The sequence below is a fragment of the Gambusia affinis genome, linkage group LG08 (genome assembly GCF_019740435.1).
Source record: "Gambusia affinis linkage group LG08, SWU_Gaff_1.0, whole genome shotgun sequence".
Lineage (NCBI taxonomy): Eukaryota > Metazoa > Chordata > Actinopteri > Cyprinodontiformes > Poeciliidae > Gambusia > Gambusia affinis.
Window position 1 is genome coordinate 29,888,594 of NC_057875.1, and position 17,568 is coordinate 29,906,161.

Here is a 17,568-nt window from a genome sequence, read left to right on the forward strand (position 1 = left end):
ATTGTCATTCAACCATGTTTCTGTCAGAAACATAACATCTATATTATGTTCAGTGATGAAATCATTAATGAATAGAGCTTTAGCACAGAGAGATCTGGGATTTAAAAGAGTTTAAGTTTTAGTGACTTGGAGGCCAAAAGTTCTTCAGTCTGAGGTTTGAATTAAGTCCGCTATATTTCATATTTCTGTTTCTTATAAATTTTCTTGTAATGATCTGGACAGGTAATGTCCTGTTTTGCAGTGTCAGGGGACCTTTTACTTTCCCGCAACCTTTTGTTGTATTGTTTGGAATATCACTAAGGATGGAAGCAATAAGAGTGAAAAACGGAGGCACCATTCCACCATAACGAGCCATACAAACCTGACCAGGAGGAAGAGAAAACAAGCTGCAGGTAACTTGTCCACATACCACCATATATTATCCAACTGTATAATGTTCGGAAGAGAACATTTCTTTGTTCCATTTACACAGTTTAATTAATCTTATAAGGGCTTTCATTTGACTTTCCAAACTGCTGGATGTCTCTTTATCCACAGAGAAAAAAATTTTCTTTTATAACTTCTTCCTAGATAATTCCTTAAACATTTAAGCAGTGACAAATTACAAAGTAACGACAGCGAGGTAGTATCGCTGAGGCTCAGACATAGAGAAAGCATGAAAAGCCTTAGTTCTCAATTACAATGTAAAAATGTGTAACTTTGAAAGAGCTGGGCTTCCTTAGATAGAAACTTTTTTAACTAATTTGAAATAAGAATTGAGCTTCAAGTACTGTTTGAGAACTAGAACCTGTAATTAAATTGAAATGACTTGAGATGACATTTGTTGTGAATTGGCGCTATAGAAGTAAAACTGAATTGAAGTTAGTCCCCATAGTGTCTGATAAGGCTTGTTGTGTGTGAATCTTAAACATGCTCTGTCTCTTTAAAAGTGCCAGCTGTCATCAGCTTTCTAACAACAGTAAAATGCCGAGTGGTCAAAAAAGCACAGTCTCTGATTAAATTGACCAGATTTTATTGATGCAAGAATTTTATTCTTAAAACTGTTTTTATTTTTTGAACTTGTATTTTACGTGCATTAATAGGAAAGTTTCGGATCTGCATTTATGTGTCTGGAGCTTTGCTGTAGAAGTACCTAAAAAGACTGAAAAGGAGTTTTAAATACTATTTCTTTTGTCACTTTGTTTTGAAAACACCACACAACATATCTTCCCGTGGAATTTAAAAAAAAGTTTATCAAGCCAAAAACTTTAGAATTTAACGCTTTGATAAACCAACACTCTTCCGCTCATGTTGCAGTTTGTTTATGATGTACACAAACTAAAAATTTATAAAATACAAATGGTGAAAAAAAAAATATTGCAATGAAGATATTAGTAGTAATATGTGATGATTTCTCTTTCCTCTCATCTGTGCTTACATCACTCTGACCTTATGCATTTTAATGTCAGTGTCTGGTGTGATCTGCTGCCTGACATCCAACTAGCCAAATATAACATTAGCATTAAAAATTAACATTCACAGCACCTGGAATACATAATCCCTCTGGATCACCAAATTTTTTGCGCTAATGCATAATTGTGAGTTTATTGCATATTTTCAGAAAAAAAGGTGAGAAACGTTAGCTTTAAGTGACTGCTAACTCCCACCTGTAGGTGGCAGTAATTCTAACTTCCACTACATACTCTGCTGCCTCAGCCTTACCTGAAGTCAAGTTATAGTCATTGTATCGTATTGTATCCCAAGGGATTGAAAGAGAATTAATGAGGAAAAAATATTGTAATATTTCTGGAGTCATTACCAAAAAAATGACTTAGCAAAAAAAAAAATTAAAAATTAAATTAAAATGACAAAATCCTGGAGGCACTGACTGTATTAGCCAACAATTGTTGCACTCTAAATAATTGTGATGTGAATATTAAACACACTGACACTGTGATGAAGATATTGTCTCTAAATACAGTCAAGGTATTTAAATCTCAGTTTTACCTTATGGACCTTAAGCAAGGTACAAAAATAAATGCTTAAATTTACTGTAAAATTACTAAAATAATCTTTTTTTTCCCTGCTACACTCTCCATTCATGGGACTATAATACTGGTAAATGTAGAGCTATCCATTAGTGTTGTTGAGATTTAAAAATGTAATGTTTTTTTTTTTAAATCACATTAACTTTAATACAGAATGATAACTCTTAATACTTTATCCCTCTAATCTGGTACATCTGGGTGAGGATTTAAGGTCATGTTGCCTCCTTATTAAGTCTTGAGAATGAGAGGAGACGGCACTCAGATAGCCCGGCCTTATGCAAACACAGACAAACGTGCATAAATTAAGTGCAGCTGGATAGCTATTCAGAGTAGTGAAGTGGAGCCTCTCACTCCTACAGAGAAGACCTTTCTGAGAGGCTTGCAGTAAAACCCTCATCACAGCTGCCACTGGTCTGAATTAGAAGAGGACGCTGCTGTCTGCCTGACGAATGATTTCTAATTAAGTCGCCCTATGAACCATAATTACCCACAGAACAGGGAACAGAACAAGCTATATGTATGCATATTTCATTTATTAACAGCTTTGAAAACATGATAGCATTTCTGCTCTTCATCTTTTTCAGTGCAACATTTTTCAAGTCACAATCCCAAAGGTTTAAAGACTTCAATAGCTCAGATTTATCAGTAAAGTTGGAGAACAAAATGCATTTTTCAACATGTCTTGTTTTGAATTGAACATGTGTTAGTGTTTCTATATAAAATAATCATTCAACCCAGTAAATACAAATTTACCGGGTTGCTCATGTTAAACCTCGACTTTTATGTCTTAATTTCTGTTGTCACTGTTTACAAAAGCGCCTGCAGATTTCGAAACAAAAATATTTGTCACATTTGGGCAACACAAATATTTGTTTTACCGTAATTAGGTAATTATCTAAAAACATGTTAGGACATCTTTTATCTGTTTTATCGCTGTTGCAAATTATTCATGAAAGAGAAAACAAGGTTTTGTGAATAAAAATGGTTTCCTGAGGCTGTAGGTCATTTGCAGATGGAAACGAATCTGATAGAGAACACTTGATATACCTTGAACAGTTTTCCAAGGAAGAATGGAGTAAAACTCAGCAGCCTGATTGAGACTCGACCATACAGACTCCATGCTCCAAAGGCATTTTGATAAATCCTATCAAAATGCTTTCTTTAAAATCTACCAATAATCCTAACATATGCATCTAAAACTAATAGAGGTGTAAAGATGCCTGAACTCAGGTGAGACACAATGCTGATTTCACAATAATGAGACAAGATTTTATTACTTTCAAGATTACATTTATACTTCAAAAAAGTCTTTATTCTACATTTTTACAGATTTTGCCACAAATTTAACAAAAAAAAGCTTTATGTTCTGATTTATTTTCATGTCTTCAGACCTTAGGACAGTTCTCTCACTACGCTTGGTTTGCTGTGAGAGACGTTTTGCAGTTGCTACTGATAGAATGAGTTGTGATTGCAGTGTAGCCTAACGTACCCTTACTCTCGTACTCTTTTTGTATCTAAACAACTTGGAGTACTTGCCCATTTTCTTGCCTTTCACTCTATTGCATTCAAAGTTCCGAGTGGAACAAGATAGCATTTATCTCAACGAGACTTAATATGATACTTTAATATCGCATGATCTTGTATGACGAGATCTTGTTACAGCCAAAGAACTACAGGGTTTCCTCCAGTGCAATATTAGCCTGGTGGGCCACCAGGATTTATTGCCCCCCCTCCAGGATCAGGTTGTGTTTATTTTATGTACGTTTTTTAATACACCAGTAACAGCAAAGACAGAATAAGCTAGGAGTATAGCTGTTGCACTGAACTGTATGTGAGGGGGTGCACATCAATTGCGCTCTCCCTGCACCTGCCTGTTGGCTTTCATGTTGGTTAGAAAGGAGGATAACATGATAAATTTAAAGACAGAGCGCATCAGACAGATTCAGGACTAAATGTCAGCAGAATCAGCGGGAGAAGTGACCTTTCCACAAGACGCTACAGACGGCAAACTGCTGGTCTGAAGAGAATGATAAAAGACACACATTTAACCAGCTATGTGACCATAACCTGTGACCATACTAGTCCTAAGACACTCTGATGAATCAATGACAATTTACATCAGATGAAAATATTTTATCTGCTTAATATATCAGCTTATCACCACCACCAGGATTGCTTTATGTTTAATGTGCTATCTTCTGTTTAGATTGTTTTTGAAAACAAAAACACACTGGAATTTAGTCACATCGTAGATAGTTATTCAGTACAGCTACATTTAAACAATTATTATCAATATATTCAAATTTATACAGATGCATCAAAACTAAATGGATAAATAGGAATAGCTTTTGTACCAGAATTCAATGTAAAAATAGGAAAATAAATTACAAACGGATTATCAGTATACACAGGAGAAATGTTGGCAATATTATTAGCTTTACAATGAATGGCTAAAACCATCAAAAAAATAATATGTTCAGATTCAAGCTCTGCATTACTAAGTTTAAATATAATCAATCAGACAGTAGGACAGACATTTTATTAGAAAAATTTCATACATTATTCAGAATACAAAATTTGGGTTTGATAGTTATATTTGTGTTCCAGCACATATTGGAGGAAACGAGATAAAATGGCAAAAAGGGCAATTCACAATAATATTAGTTTTACAGTTAAAACAAGCAAATCTGAGGGAAAGAGTATTGTTAAAGAAAAACTGAAAATTGCAAAAAAAAATGTGGGATGAAGAAAATTCAGAAGATAGGAGAAAGAAGAAATGGAAGATGAAATAGAAAGGAGGAAAGAGTGATGACAAGGTTAAGATTTGGGTATACAGGACTTAATACACTTTAAAATTCAAAAGCATAATACTGGAAAATGTGATCACCGTGGAAAATATGAAACAATAGAACATGTTATATTAGAATGTCATAAATATGAAAGAGAGAGAAGATGTATGAGGAGAGAGTTTGAATGTATAAAGGAAAAGATTAATTTATTAGATATTTTGAGGAAGAATTTGGGGAGGAAACAGGTACAAATAGTTATTTCAATTTTTAAAGAAAACTAAATTATTTCATAGAATCTGATGATAGTATGTGTGTTTGTGAATGGGTGCATGATATAGATGGATAGAATACAAAGTTATGCATGTATGTGTGTGTGTGTATGTGAATATATATATATATATATATATATATATATATATATATATATATATATATGTAGAGAGAGAGAGGGAGAGAGAGAGAGCATCACGAACCACACTCCATTCCAGTAAGTGGCGATAATTCTACTAAAAGTTTGTTGCCAACTACCAGTAAATCCAAGAAGAAGAAGAAGTAGTTCAGTCATAAACCCTCAGAGACAATCCCTGCTCTGGGGTGCCTCTGGCTGTTCCTGTAACTTCTACTGCAAAAAACCTATTTAGCTGAAGTCCAATGATCTGTCTTTGTGTGTTTATGACGCAATATAATGTGCTTCTGATAGGCGTGATAAGCAGTGTCTGTTACTAACATCCCCCAGGTTTAAGGTGAAAACAGAGACAGTTGGTGATCGAACACTAGAGCAGAAATAAAGGTCTACCCTTCTACAAGTCAACTGATATTGGACTGGTACAGGGGCTTCACAAAGCACACAGAGATGGTGAAAAGGCTTTGTAATCCTCCCTGAAAGTGTCTTGCAACATCAACTTGTTGTGCTACTGGAACATTGATGCTCTAACAAGCTCTCCATCCAAGTCTGGCTAAACTTGAGCTGTTTTCACTAAGAGCTACTGGCCACATTCCGTGTCTCATTGTGAAAAGCTGATGGAGACATATCCCAAATTTATAGATCTAATTACAGTAAAAAGTGGTTCTACAAAGCAATGACTCCAGCAGGATTATACACACAAAATCCTTAGTCATGATTGGATTAATTCATTTGTGTCCATATCAACCTCAACCCTACATTTGGATTATTTAACCCTCATACATTTCAGTGAGATGGAGGAATTTTGCTCATTTAAACATAGATAAAGACTAGAATTTTATTTTTGTTATATGAAAGTACCATCCAATATGTTGATCTATCCATCACCTATCTAATAAAGTAAGATTACATATTTCGTTTTATTGAAAAACAAAATACATCTGCTGTTTTTGACAACTAAATAACATAACTTTATTATCTTAAATCAATTAATTGATTAGTTTATCAATCTATTTACATTTTTTTTATCAGAGGAAGCTATAGGTTGTTTAAGTCACAATAGTTCCTATTTGTAATTATTACCTGTGACCACAGAGAACAAAGGAAAACATCTAATTACACGGCAACAGCAGATAAATACAAGGTTTATTCTTGGCCTGCTCAACAAGCCGCAATGTAAACAGAGATATCTGCAACAGCTGGTGTATTCCTCACACACAGGGGCACTAAGCTCAGCCACAGAAACACAGTCATTCAGCAGGCCTTCATGAATATCAATGCTCAATGTACAGAAGCACCTGCTGTACAGCATGAAAAGGCCATTTGAAGGGTGAACATCACAAACAGAAGCGCTTGAGAATTCCCCACTATACACAGTGTGCCAGCTGCAGACCAAATTTAGCCACATCACTTACCCTCCATTCCACTATGGAGAACCGTCTAGACAGCAGCTAGCCAGGCATTCAGAGGACATGTTTGTTAGCGGGAGCCCCCAGCCTGGTGTATCTTGGCTTTTCCGAGCTGGGCCGCTGCATGTGTGTGTGTGTGTGTGTGAGAAAGGAGGCCCATTCAAGTGGAAGCTGCTGGTTCTGTCCCGCTCTATCCCCCGGTAACCCCACAAAAACCATACAGCGGGGGGTGGCGTGTAGCTGCCCGTCTGGCCAATCAATAACGTGGATTTTAATGAAGCAGGGCAGGGGTGGGGTGCATCTTAGTCGACCCTCCTGTGGAGGTAACCATGACAACCTACAAACACCTCTAAAGGGGGACAGGATAATGTGTTTTAGATTTCACGCCTACAGAAGATTCATCTTGTAACCAAAATTTCAATAAATACTTTTTTTTTTCTTAGTCCTCAGACCAGACACAAATTTACAGACCGATTCAGATCTGTTTGGACCACTGAGGCAGGGTTACAGAATCACTGAGACCTTTGTCCTCACAGGCACTCATCAGCTTAAACAAACAATCACAGGGTTAGACAACTCAGAATTAACTATAGGAGGTGGGTGAAAGACATGCTCTGGCATGGAACCGGCGGTAAATACACCTTATTGCTTACACTTGAATCAAGATCTTTGCATACACACAATAGAAAAGATACACACACCTTTTTTTTCTAGTGTCGGAAGTAGAAATGCAACTTTTGGATTAATGAGTTAATCTAAAGCTTACTGCTCAAACAAACAGGAACTACTTGCTTTGCTGAGTAGGTAACAATTTCTCATGAACAGAAAGGTTTTCAGACAGATACTGCCGTTATCTATTCTATAACCAGTACTGATGTGTTTTCGGGATCACTATCCAGTAGGAAATAGTGTCAAACTTTTAACCATTTCACTATGGATTTGAATGCTTCAGAAATAGACCCACATTATGATACTACCACTACTACCAGTATACAGTTCGTGGCAGGTGTGAAGGTTGGTCTCTGGACTGTTCCTTTATGTCAGGGTGTTAGGGTGGGCACTCCTGGTCCTGGAGGGCCGGTCTCCTGCAACTTTTAGATGTTTCTCTACTTCAACACACCTGAGTCAAATCATGAGGTCATTAGCAGGACTCTGGAGAACCTGACTGCACTGAGGAGGAGATTCAGGTGTGTTGGACCAGGGAGGCATCTAAGAGTTGCAGGACACCGGCCCTCCAGGAGCAGGACTGCTCACCCCTGCTATAGGTGCTGGGGTGGGCAGTCCAGCACAGGAGTCAAAACTTAGGAGTCAAAGTTTAACAACAAAAATCCAAAAAAGATGTACAAGTGTCTGTTCAGTTGACTGGTATTTAATAGTGGATGTTGTAGACTTTGAAACTTATGTAGCCTAAATCTAAATTTATCTTTCTTAATTAAAATTTTATGTTGCATAATCAACACCCCTTCAAAAAAGAAGTGTATGTTCAAATGAATCAATATTAAAATATTAATAACTGTAAGCAAATAAAGGGGAAAAACAGAGTTTGAATCGGCAACAGACTAAAACCCTCATGCTGATAAAAATGACAAGTCATTGTATCAGATTATGATTAAAGAAAGATGTTGAAAATACATAAAAGACAGGGTTTTACCAAAAACCTCCCATCAACATCCAAGTTTTTGGCTACTTAACCTTCAGCTCTACGAGCGCTAAAGGGACAAAAATAGCAGAAGTCAGCAGTTACCACAGAAACCCGATTGCTCTGGCGTTTTGCAGTTCTTACAGGGGTTACCACAGCAACTGAGACAGCTGGTTGCCGTCAGAAAGCTTCGATCAAATGGCCATCTTCAGTAAGCATCTTAGCTTTCCTTTGAGGACTGACTCAGGAGTTCCTTCCATTCAAAGCCCATTAACAGTTTAACACTGCACTGATGAAATCTTGGCTGGGAACTGAAAAAAATATAATCTAGCTCTAATACAAAAAACACTACAAACCGTCAGTTAGTGTGAAATCCAAAAAGGAAAATTAATAGACAAGACTAAGAGGAAATGAAAACAAGTAAGTAAATACCAAGAAGCTCAGTATCAAGGAGACAGCTAAATAGGAAGCTATTTAGCTATCTAGCTAAATAGCTAAATATTTAGCTATTTAGCTATTTCTAAATAGCTAAATAGCTTTTTTAGCTATTTAGCTATTTAGGAAGCTTTTTTTTTTATAGACCTGAAACACCTGTGTGACTCAGTCTCAGACAAACAAAGAAGAATAAATCTCTGGTAACCTTGAGAAATACCACTGGTAGAAGAAAATGCGGCACTTTGTAGGATTATTGGATATAAATGTGCTAATGATGGACAATGGAAGCAAAGTTGTAGAAAAAGTAAAGAATGTTGGTGTTTACTAAAAAATGGTGAGACTCAATTAAAATTTTTAAATATCAAAGATATTTGTTTTGGCGGCCGAGGGAGGGGACCCAGGCGGTCCGATCCTCGGTTGCGGAAGCTAGCTCTTGGGACATGGAATGTCACCTCTCTGGTGTGGAAGGACCCAGAGCTAGTGTGAGAGGTTGAGAGGGCCTGGCTAGAAATAGTCAGTCTCACCTCAGCACATGGCTCTGGTTCTGGAACCAGTCTCCTTGAGAGGGGCTGGACATACTTCCACTCTGGAGTTGCCCAGGGTGAGAGGCGTCGAGCAGGCGTGGGCATACTTGTTGGTCCCCATCTCGGCGCCTGTACGTTGAGGTTTACCCCGGTGAATGAGAGCGTAGCCTCCCTCCGCCTACGGGTGGGGGGACGGGTCCTGACTGTCGTTTGTGCTTACGGGCCGAACGGCAGCTAAGATTACCCACCCTTTTTGGAGTCCCTAGAGGGACTGGAGAGTGCTCCCCCTGGGGACTCCCTTGTTCTGCTGGGGGACTTCAACGCTCACGTGGGCAATGACAGTGAGGCCTGGAGGGGCCTGGTTGAGAGGAACGGCCCCCCTGATCTGAACTCGAGTGGTGTTCTGTTGTTGGACTTCTGCGCTCGTCATGGATTGTCCATAACGAACACCATGTTCAAGCATAAGGGTGTCCATATGTGCACTTGGCACCAGGACACCCTTGGCCGTGGTTCGATGATTGACTTTGTCATTATTTCATCAGATCTGCAGCCATATGTCTTGGACACTCAGGTGAAGAGAGGTGCGGAGCTGTCCACTGACCACTACCTGGTGGTGAGTTGACTCCACTGGTGAGGAATGATACCGGTCAGACCTGGCAGGCCCAAACATGTTGTGAGGGTCTGCTGGGAATGTCTGGCGGAATCCCCTGTGAGACGGAGCTTTAACTCCCATCTCCGGCAGAACTTCGAACACGTCCCGCGGGAGGAGGGGGACATGGAGTCTGAGTGGACCATGTTCCGTGCCTCCATTGTAGAGGCGGCCTATCGGAGCTGTGGCCGCAAGGTTGTCAGTGCCTGTCACGGCGGCAACCCTCAAACCCGTTGGTGGACACCTTCGGTGAGGGAAGCTGTCAGGCTGAAGAAGGAGTTCTATCGGGTCTTTATGGCCTGTGGGTCTTCAGAAGCAGCTGATGTGTACTGGCCGGCGAAGCGGCATGCGGGTCGAGTGGTTGCTGAGGCAAAACTTCAGGCGTGGGAGGAGTTTGGAGAGGCCAAGGAGAAAGACTTCCGTACGGCTTCGAGGCGATTCTGGTCCACCATCCGGCGTCTCAGTACAGCACCAACACTGTTTACAGTGGGGATGGTGTGCTGTTGACCTCAACTCGGGATGTTGTGAGGCGCTGGGCAGAGTACTTCGAAGACCTCCTCAATCCCACCGACATGTGGAAGCTGAGCCTGGGGACTCTGGGTTGGGTTCTCCAATCTCTGGAGAACCCAACCAACAATCCAGGGCAGTTCCCCTGGATTGGCAGACTGGGGTGGTGGTCCCCCTGTTCAAAAAGGGGGACAGGAGGGTGTGCTCCAGTTACAGGGGGGTCACACTCTTAGGCCTTCCTGGCAAGGTCTATTCGGGGGTTCTGGAGAGGAGGGCCCGTCGGGTTGTTGAACCTCGGATTCAGAAAGAGCAGTATGTTTTTCGTCCTGGTCGTGGAACACTGGACCAGCTCTACACCCTCAGCAGGGTCCTGGAGGGTGCATGGGAGTTCGCCCAACATGTGGTCTACATGTGTTTTGTGGACTTGGAGAAGGCGTTCGACTGTGTCCCTGAGGGAGCCCTGTGGGGAGTTCTCCGGGAGTATGGGGTACCGGGCACCTTGATACGGGCTGTCAGGTCCCTATATGACCGATGTCAGAGTCTGTTCCGCATTGCCGGCAGTAAGTCGGGCTCGTTTCCGGTGAGAATTGGACTCCGCCAGGGCTGACCTTTGTCACCGATTCTGTTCATTACTTTTATGGACAGAATTTCTTGGCGCAGCCAAGGTGTTGAGGGGATCCGCTTTGGTGGCCTTAGGATTGCATCTCTGCTTTTTGCAGATGATGTGGTCCTTTTGGCTTCATCAGGTCGTGATCTGCAGCTCTCGCTGGAGCGGTTCGCAGCCAAGTGTGAAGCGGCTGGGATGGCGATCAGTGCCTCCAAATCCGAGGCCATGGTCTTGAGCCAGAAAAGGGTAGAGTGCCTTCTCTGGGTCGGGGGGGTTCCTGCCCCAAGTGGAGGAGTTCAAGTACCTCAGGATCTTGTTCACGAATGAGGACAGGTGGATTGGCGCAGCGTCTGCCGTCAAGCGAGCGCTGTACCAGTCTGCCATGGTGAAGAGAGAGCTTAGTCAAAAAGCGAAGCTCTCGATCTACCAGTCGATCTACGTTCCCACCCTCAGCCATGGTCTTGAGCTTTGGGTCATGACCGAAAGAACGAGATTGTGGATACAAGTGGCAGAAATGGGTTTTCTCCGTAGGGTGTCTGGGCTCTCCCTTAGAGATAGGGTGAGAAGCTCGGTCATCCGGGAGGGACTCAGAGTAGAGCCGCTGCTCCTTCACATCGAGAGGAGCCAGTTGAGGTGGCTCGGGCATCTGGTAGGACGCCTTCCTGGTGAGCATCCGGGCACGTCCTACCGGGAGGAGGCCCTGGGGAAGACCCAGGACACGCTGGAGGGACTATGTCTCTCGGCTGGCCTGGGAACGCCTTGGGATTCCTCCAGAGGAGCTGGAAGAAGTGGCTGGGGAGAGGAAAGTCTGGACCTCCCTTCTGAAGCTGCTACCCCCGCGACCCGACCCCGGATAAGCGGGCGGGCGGGCGGGCGGGCGGAAGGATGGATGGATGGATGGATGGATGGATGGATGGATGGATGGATGGATGGATGGATGGATGGATGGATGCATGGATGGATGGATGGATGGATGGATGGATGGATGGATGGATGGATGGATGGATGGATGGATGGATGGATGGATGGATGGATGGATGGATGGATGGATGGATGGATATTTGTTCTAAATTTGATATTAAGGTTATTCAACCATCATACTGGCGCAAAGTAATATTATACCCACTGAGCTTTTAAGAGTTTCAGGAACTCTGTGGACTGTGGTCGTTGGGGATGTCTGAGCTGCTGCTACATGTTTAGCACTGAGATACTGTTTTAGGCTTGAATAGTTTCACTCATGGGCTAACTGGTTTTAGCACAAGGTAAACAAAGAGTAGGTGAAAATACACCTATTCTTTGTTTACTTATAAATAAATATGAACTTACATTTTCTTACAGATAAATCCTCAAAGATGTAGGTCCTCACAACGTAGTTTTCACAAATAATGAAATGAACTTGGCATGTTGACTTACATAAACGTAATTACATGTCATTGCTGTTGATTAAAGGTCATATACCTGAATTTGTCTTCAATAAAGCAAAAATAAATAAAGAAAAAGAATGGTTCCTTCCAGGTTAACTAAGAACTGTCTGAGTTACAGCCTCCAATAAATCTAAAATGGTTTATTTTCCAATTATTTGTTTCTTTTGTTCTTTTCAGTAAGTACGCTTTGCTGCTCATATGTCACAGTTAATATACTAAAACGAAAGAGGCTGTAATATGAACTTTGTTCTGCTTGTTTATGCATGGATAAGAAATGAAAGTGAAATAGCAGGAAAATAAATGTTGGTTAGCCCAAAAGCCAAACAGTAAGGTGCAGATTGATACTGCATAGTGTTTTTAACAACTGTTGGTATCATGAAAGAATCAATACATATCAGTATATTCATATTCAATAATTTAGAACATATGTTACATATATTACACCAAGAACTTTGTCAGTTTAAAAGTAAATTTTAAAAATAACCTAAAAATCATCCGAATTAATGGAAGTAAAGGTTTATGTGTGGAATTAATCTATATAATGTGTTTCACTTGGTGAATTGAATTACTAAAATGAATAAACTACTCAGTATTATTCTAAATTTATCGAATGAGTCTGTAGTTAAACAGATCTATTGGTGCTTTTTAGTTTCACAGTTGCACTTCAGTGTATCTGGTGAACTAGCAAAACTTATTTGCAAATGGGTTTTATTCTAAGAAAGCGTGTGTGGGGGAATACAACCATGGTTTTGTACGGTGGATTCCTTACAGTGAACTCACCACACATAGAAACAACCAGGTCACCCTGACAACTTCAACGTTTAAGTTAACTTCAGATATTTTCACCATCATAAGGTATTTAAAATTAAAGTCACTTGGAGAACAAAAGGACTAAGCAGCATCTAGAAAGACTAATGTACTTTTTTACATGAATGATGGACTTTTATCATGCTTAAAAGATTCTACTCAAAAGTAGGAGCTAAAATAAAGATCTCATGTTGTGCTCCTTATTTAGCTCATTCTCATACGTGTTCTGTATTTATGTTCTGGTCAAAGTTGTTGTCTGTAGTTGTTTTTTTCTCCATAGATCTTGAAACTTAAGTTCTGTGTTATAGTGACTTCCTGTTTTTATGTTCCTGTTTGCTAACTTTTGGTTGCTATCTTGACTGTTTCTTTTTTACTGGGTTGTTTTCTGTTGCTGGTTTGTGGACTTTCTTGATTTCTGTGTTTTTATTTCTCTTGTTCAGAGTGGATTTATCAGTTATTCAATCCCTCAGTTCCTTCCTGCTTCAGTAATCAGCCACTTGGTTCCAAGCATGCTATCGCTGCTCCCTGGTCTTTTGCAGCCAATCTCAGTCAACTTTCAGGTTTTCTCTTGAAGTTTTTTGAAGTAGTAAGACTCTGCTTACTAAGAAGAAAGCATGCAGAGAAATCGTATTACACATTTTTAGCTGAGCACAATTTGTTCTCCAGGAAAAACAAGAACAATTCAGATGGAAACTCCCATTTTCTGAACTATAAGAAAATCTAACTGGTTGTATCAGTGATTTAAGTCAATATTAACACTATTGACAAGTTTTTGTTTTTTTAAATGAATATACATGATGTGTTTATTCATCGTGTATACTGATACATATATTAGGGGTTGAACCAATTAGTCGACTAGTCGACTCTAGGACGTCTCGCGAGTTTTTACATTTCATGTCGACTAGTCACAGTCATGTGATTGCCGGTGGTGACAGCCTGTGCTGATCTGACAGCACAGTATACGTCACAAGACACAAGAAAAATAAGTTAATACATTAGTTTAAATGATATGTAGATGGATGCATATTTGTGGTTTTACAGTGTTTTTAAAAGGAGATGGAGTTGCAGCTGCAGTCGACCGTCTAAAACTCGCCCCCTTCCCGCTAAGGATGTCACCTAGCGGCTCGCGAGTGTCTTTGTCACGACGATCTAACTAATACATTATGATGTTATGTTGCTGATTAAATAAAGATCTGTGGTAATGTCATCTAAAAGATGTGTGTTTCCTTTTGAATGTTGGTTTCCCAGCAACTTATTATTTATCATAAACTATCCCGATGTTTTGTTGTTTCACTTGTTGCTGTTCTGTGTAAATGCCGTATTTTTCCGTGAAAACGGGTAATAAAGCCTGTACGTTACTCCAAAGTTTGCGTCTTGCGTTGCTATGACATCACAACGACTAGACAACTCGACATCGACTCGACTTTTATCATGTTGACGTTGACTAGAAAATATCTTAAATCGTTCAATCTGCTGAGTCAGCAGAGCTTCCTGCCGCGCATCGGGCGGAGGAGAAGCAGGTGGTTTCGTTGAATTCAGCTGTAACCAAACGGGATCCGTTCATAACAAGTTTGGCTTGTGATGTTCCAAAAGCACCATGTAGTCAGTGTGATCATTTGACTCCTATAGTAACTATCCAGAGATCATCAGCATCAGCCGGTGTTTAGAAAAACAAAGTCAGACCCGACTTTGTGCAACAAACTTTTCCCCGCTGCTCAGGAAGAATGATCTGTTTATTGCTCTTTTAATTCTCCATAATAGACTTAGTAAAAGCAGGAGAAGGGGAGTGTGTGTGTGTGTGGGTGTGTGTGTGTGTGTGGGGGGGGTGGGGTCAATATTTGCCGTGAAAATAGCTAATAAAGCCTCCAAGTAGTTGTGAAGGGTTTTTGCGCTTACGTCACTATGACGTCACCGCAACTAGTCGACATCGACTCGACTATTATCATGATGTAGTCGACCTTAAAAAATATGTAGTCGTTCAACCCCTAACATATATCAATATGCATGAATTTCGGAATAAATTTCCGCTTGAAAATTTCCTAAATTTAGGAATGTATCTTAGAAAAGGGGACAAGACTGCAGTACAACAAAGACGAAACAATACGTTTAGTGGAAATCAAGACATTTCCGCTTGAAATGTCTTGATTTATAATTCTTTGTTCTGGATGCTAGTTTCTGTGTTTGTCCAGTTAATTTTTTTTCATGAACAAGTTTTCTTTTAACAGCCATCCTCCATTGAAAGACACATGCTATGCATTATGGAATTCATTCACTCAATTCAAACCTAACCCAGAAACCAGACAGTACTTCCTCTTATGGGCCTCTGGTATAACAAGATGTAGGTCCTCACAATGTAGTATTTGTTGGAAATTTGTCCGTGAAAAAGGTTCCCATATTCTTTGCAGAAAATGCCCCTATTTGTGTATTTTTTTTGTAAAGCATATCTAAAATATTTGACAAAAAATAGAATATAAGAAATACTTAATCACAAAGCTATTTGACACACTATTAGCTACCGTCTGCAAACCAGCCAATCCAGACCTGCCATTTATTTTCCTTGGCGCTAATCAGCTGAGCAACCAAGAGTTCAAGTTTGAAATAAAATCAGTTCCTGTATATAAGATATTTTTCCAGCCACTGATCTGCACAGTTACTATGCTATAAATATAAAAAAGATTATCATGTTATATGGTGAAAGTTTTATATTTAAAATAATATACATTATTCCATATATAATAATAATAATTGAACAATATATTATAAGAGTACAATACAATATTTAAATTTCTAAGAACGTGAATTTTTTTCATTTAATTTCCCTTTGGGACCAAAAAAGTACTTTTGAATTTGAATTGAAAAGTTCTTATTCCAACTTATACTAAAGCCAAGATAAATTTACCCTTTCCTTCTATGAGGTAATTATGTGGCTGTCAGGAGAATTGCTGAGAATGAACACGGTAAAATAAATACATACACCCTTACATCAAATGTTTTACAATGTAGGATATAAAAATGTCCTTAGAGATCTAAAGTATGTTATCTTCATCAGATAAAAACACATAACACATCAAACCCATGGCATCAGGTAACAGAAATCCTTCCTACCTTCGTAGAAAAAGCTAAAGGAAAGTACATCTTCACTGGTAAACAGTAAAGATAAAGAAGTTTTACAGAATGTTGGTCTGCTGGGTTTGTGTGTTTTTGTTTCCTCTATTAACCCTTAAACAATGTTTTTTTCAGTGTTGCACTGACAGGTATAATGAGCTTAGCAGATGTGGAGTTCCACCAGCTGTTTGCTTATTGCTGCTGGCTAGTCTGAAGGAGCTGAGTGGGAGAATCATGATCTGATCTGTGAGGAGGAAGCTCAGAAGCTCCAGCTCCCAGGAGGAGCTGTGCCTCAAGGCAGTGCTACATCCAAAACCCAGAAGAAACACCTTGGGAAATTTAAAGATTGCTTTAAACAAAGTTCTGATAGGGGGATGAATAGTTTTAAATCAGAACGTTCCATTTTGGGTTTAACTTCCCATGTGCCTCGTTGATTTGTTTAGAAACTGTTTTAATGTCAGATGTCTGAGAAGTTTCACAAGCTGTGGTCGGAGCATAAACTCTTCCAACATACTAATATATATTATTACTCTCCTGACCCAGGCATTTTGCACAGCTGAATGGTTGCCATAGAGATTTGATGATTTCTCAAACATGCATGACAGAATCAAGACAATACTCTAGGGATGCTTTTGATGAGTGAATAATATTACAACATGATGTAAAGCTAAAAATACTTTGAAGTATTGTTTCATCTTTGTTGTACTGCAGTTTTGTCCCCTTTTCTAAGATACATTTCAAATTGTCTTAACTTATCTTAAAAAAGTCTATATTACATGATATTGCCCTTTAAGGGCAATTGTTATGAATGATGTTGGAGAGCTAATAGATTATTGTGTAACAACAGGATCCGGGGCCTCGTGTGCATAGGGTGCCCAGGTACAAAAATGTTAATGGGCTTTGAATGGAAGGAACTCCTGAGTCTGTCCTGCGTTTGTTTGCTTCTTCGCTGGTGCTCGTGGAAAATAAACCATTTTGAAAAGTGAGAAAAGTTTACTCCTCATACATTTAAAAAAGTTCTTAGAATATTGCCACAGATTGAATTTTACAGAGGGGGAGGCTTCCAATAGAACAAGGCCACTCAAGAGTTACTTCCTTATTTCGAAACAAGAGTGTCATCTATAAATACAGGGCTGAATCCCATTTCCTAGGCTGCCTTCCACTAGAAATCTACTAGCCTTTGGCACTTAATGCAGTTTGTTACAGATTCCCTGCAAAAATCAGTCCAACTTTGGAAAAGTTC

General features: G+C 39.7%; 1 protein-coding gene across 9 annotated transcripts in view; it reads right to left on the reverse strand.

Annotated features, from left to right (window-relative positions):
- The window catches only part of LOC122836077 (suppressor of tumorigenicity 7 protein homolog), a 53,265-nt gene that overhangs the window by 20,805 nt on the left and 14,892 nt on the right, over positions 1–17,568 (reverse strand). Inside the window, exon 1 of one of the 9 annotated variants that reach the window (XM_044125749.1) lies at positions 6,635–6,787. The exons of the other annotated variants lie outside the window; for them this stretch is intronic. Coding sequence (XP_043981684.1) covers positions 6,635–6,641 — 7 coding nt within the window. The 5' untranslated portion in view covers positions 6,642–6,787. Of the gene's footprint in view, positions 1–6,634; positions 6,788–17,568 lie in introns of those variants that run through there. 9 annotated transcript variants of the gene reach the window in all.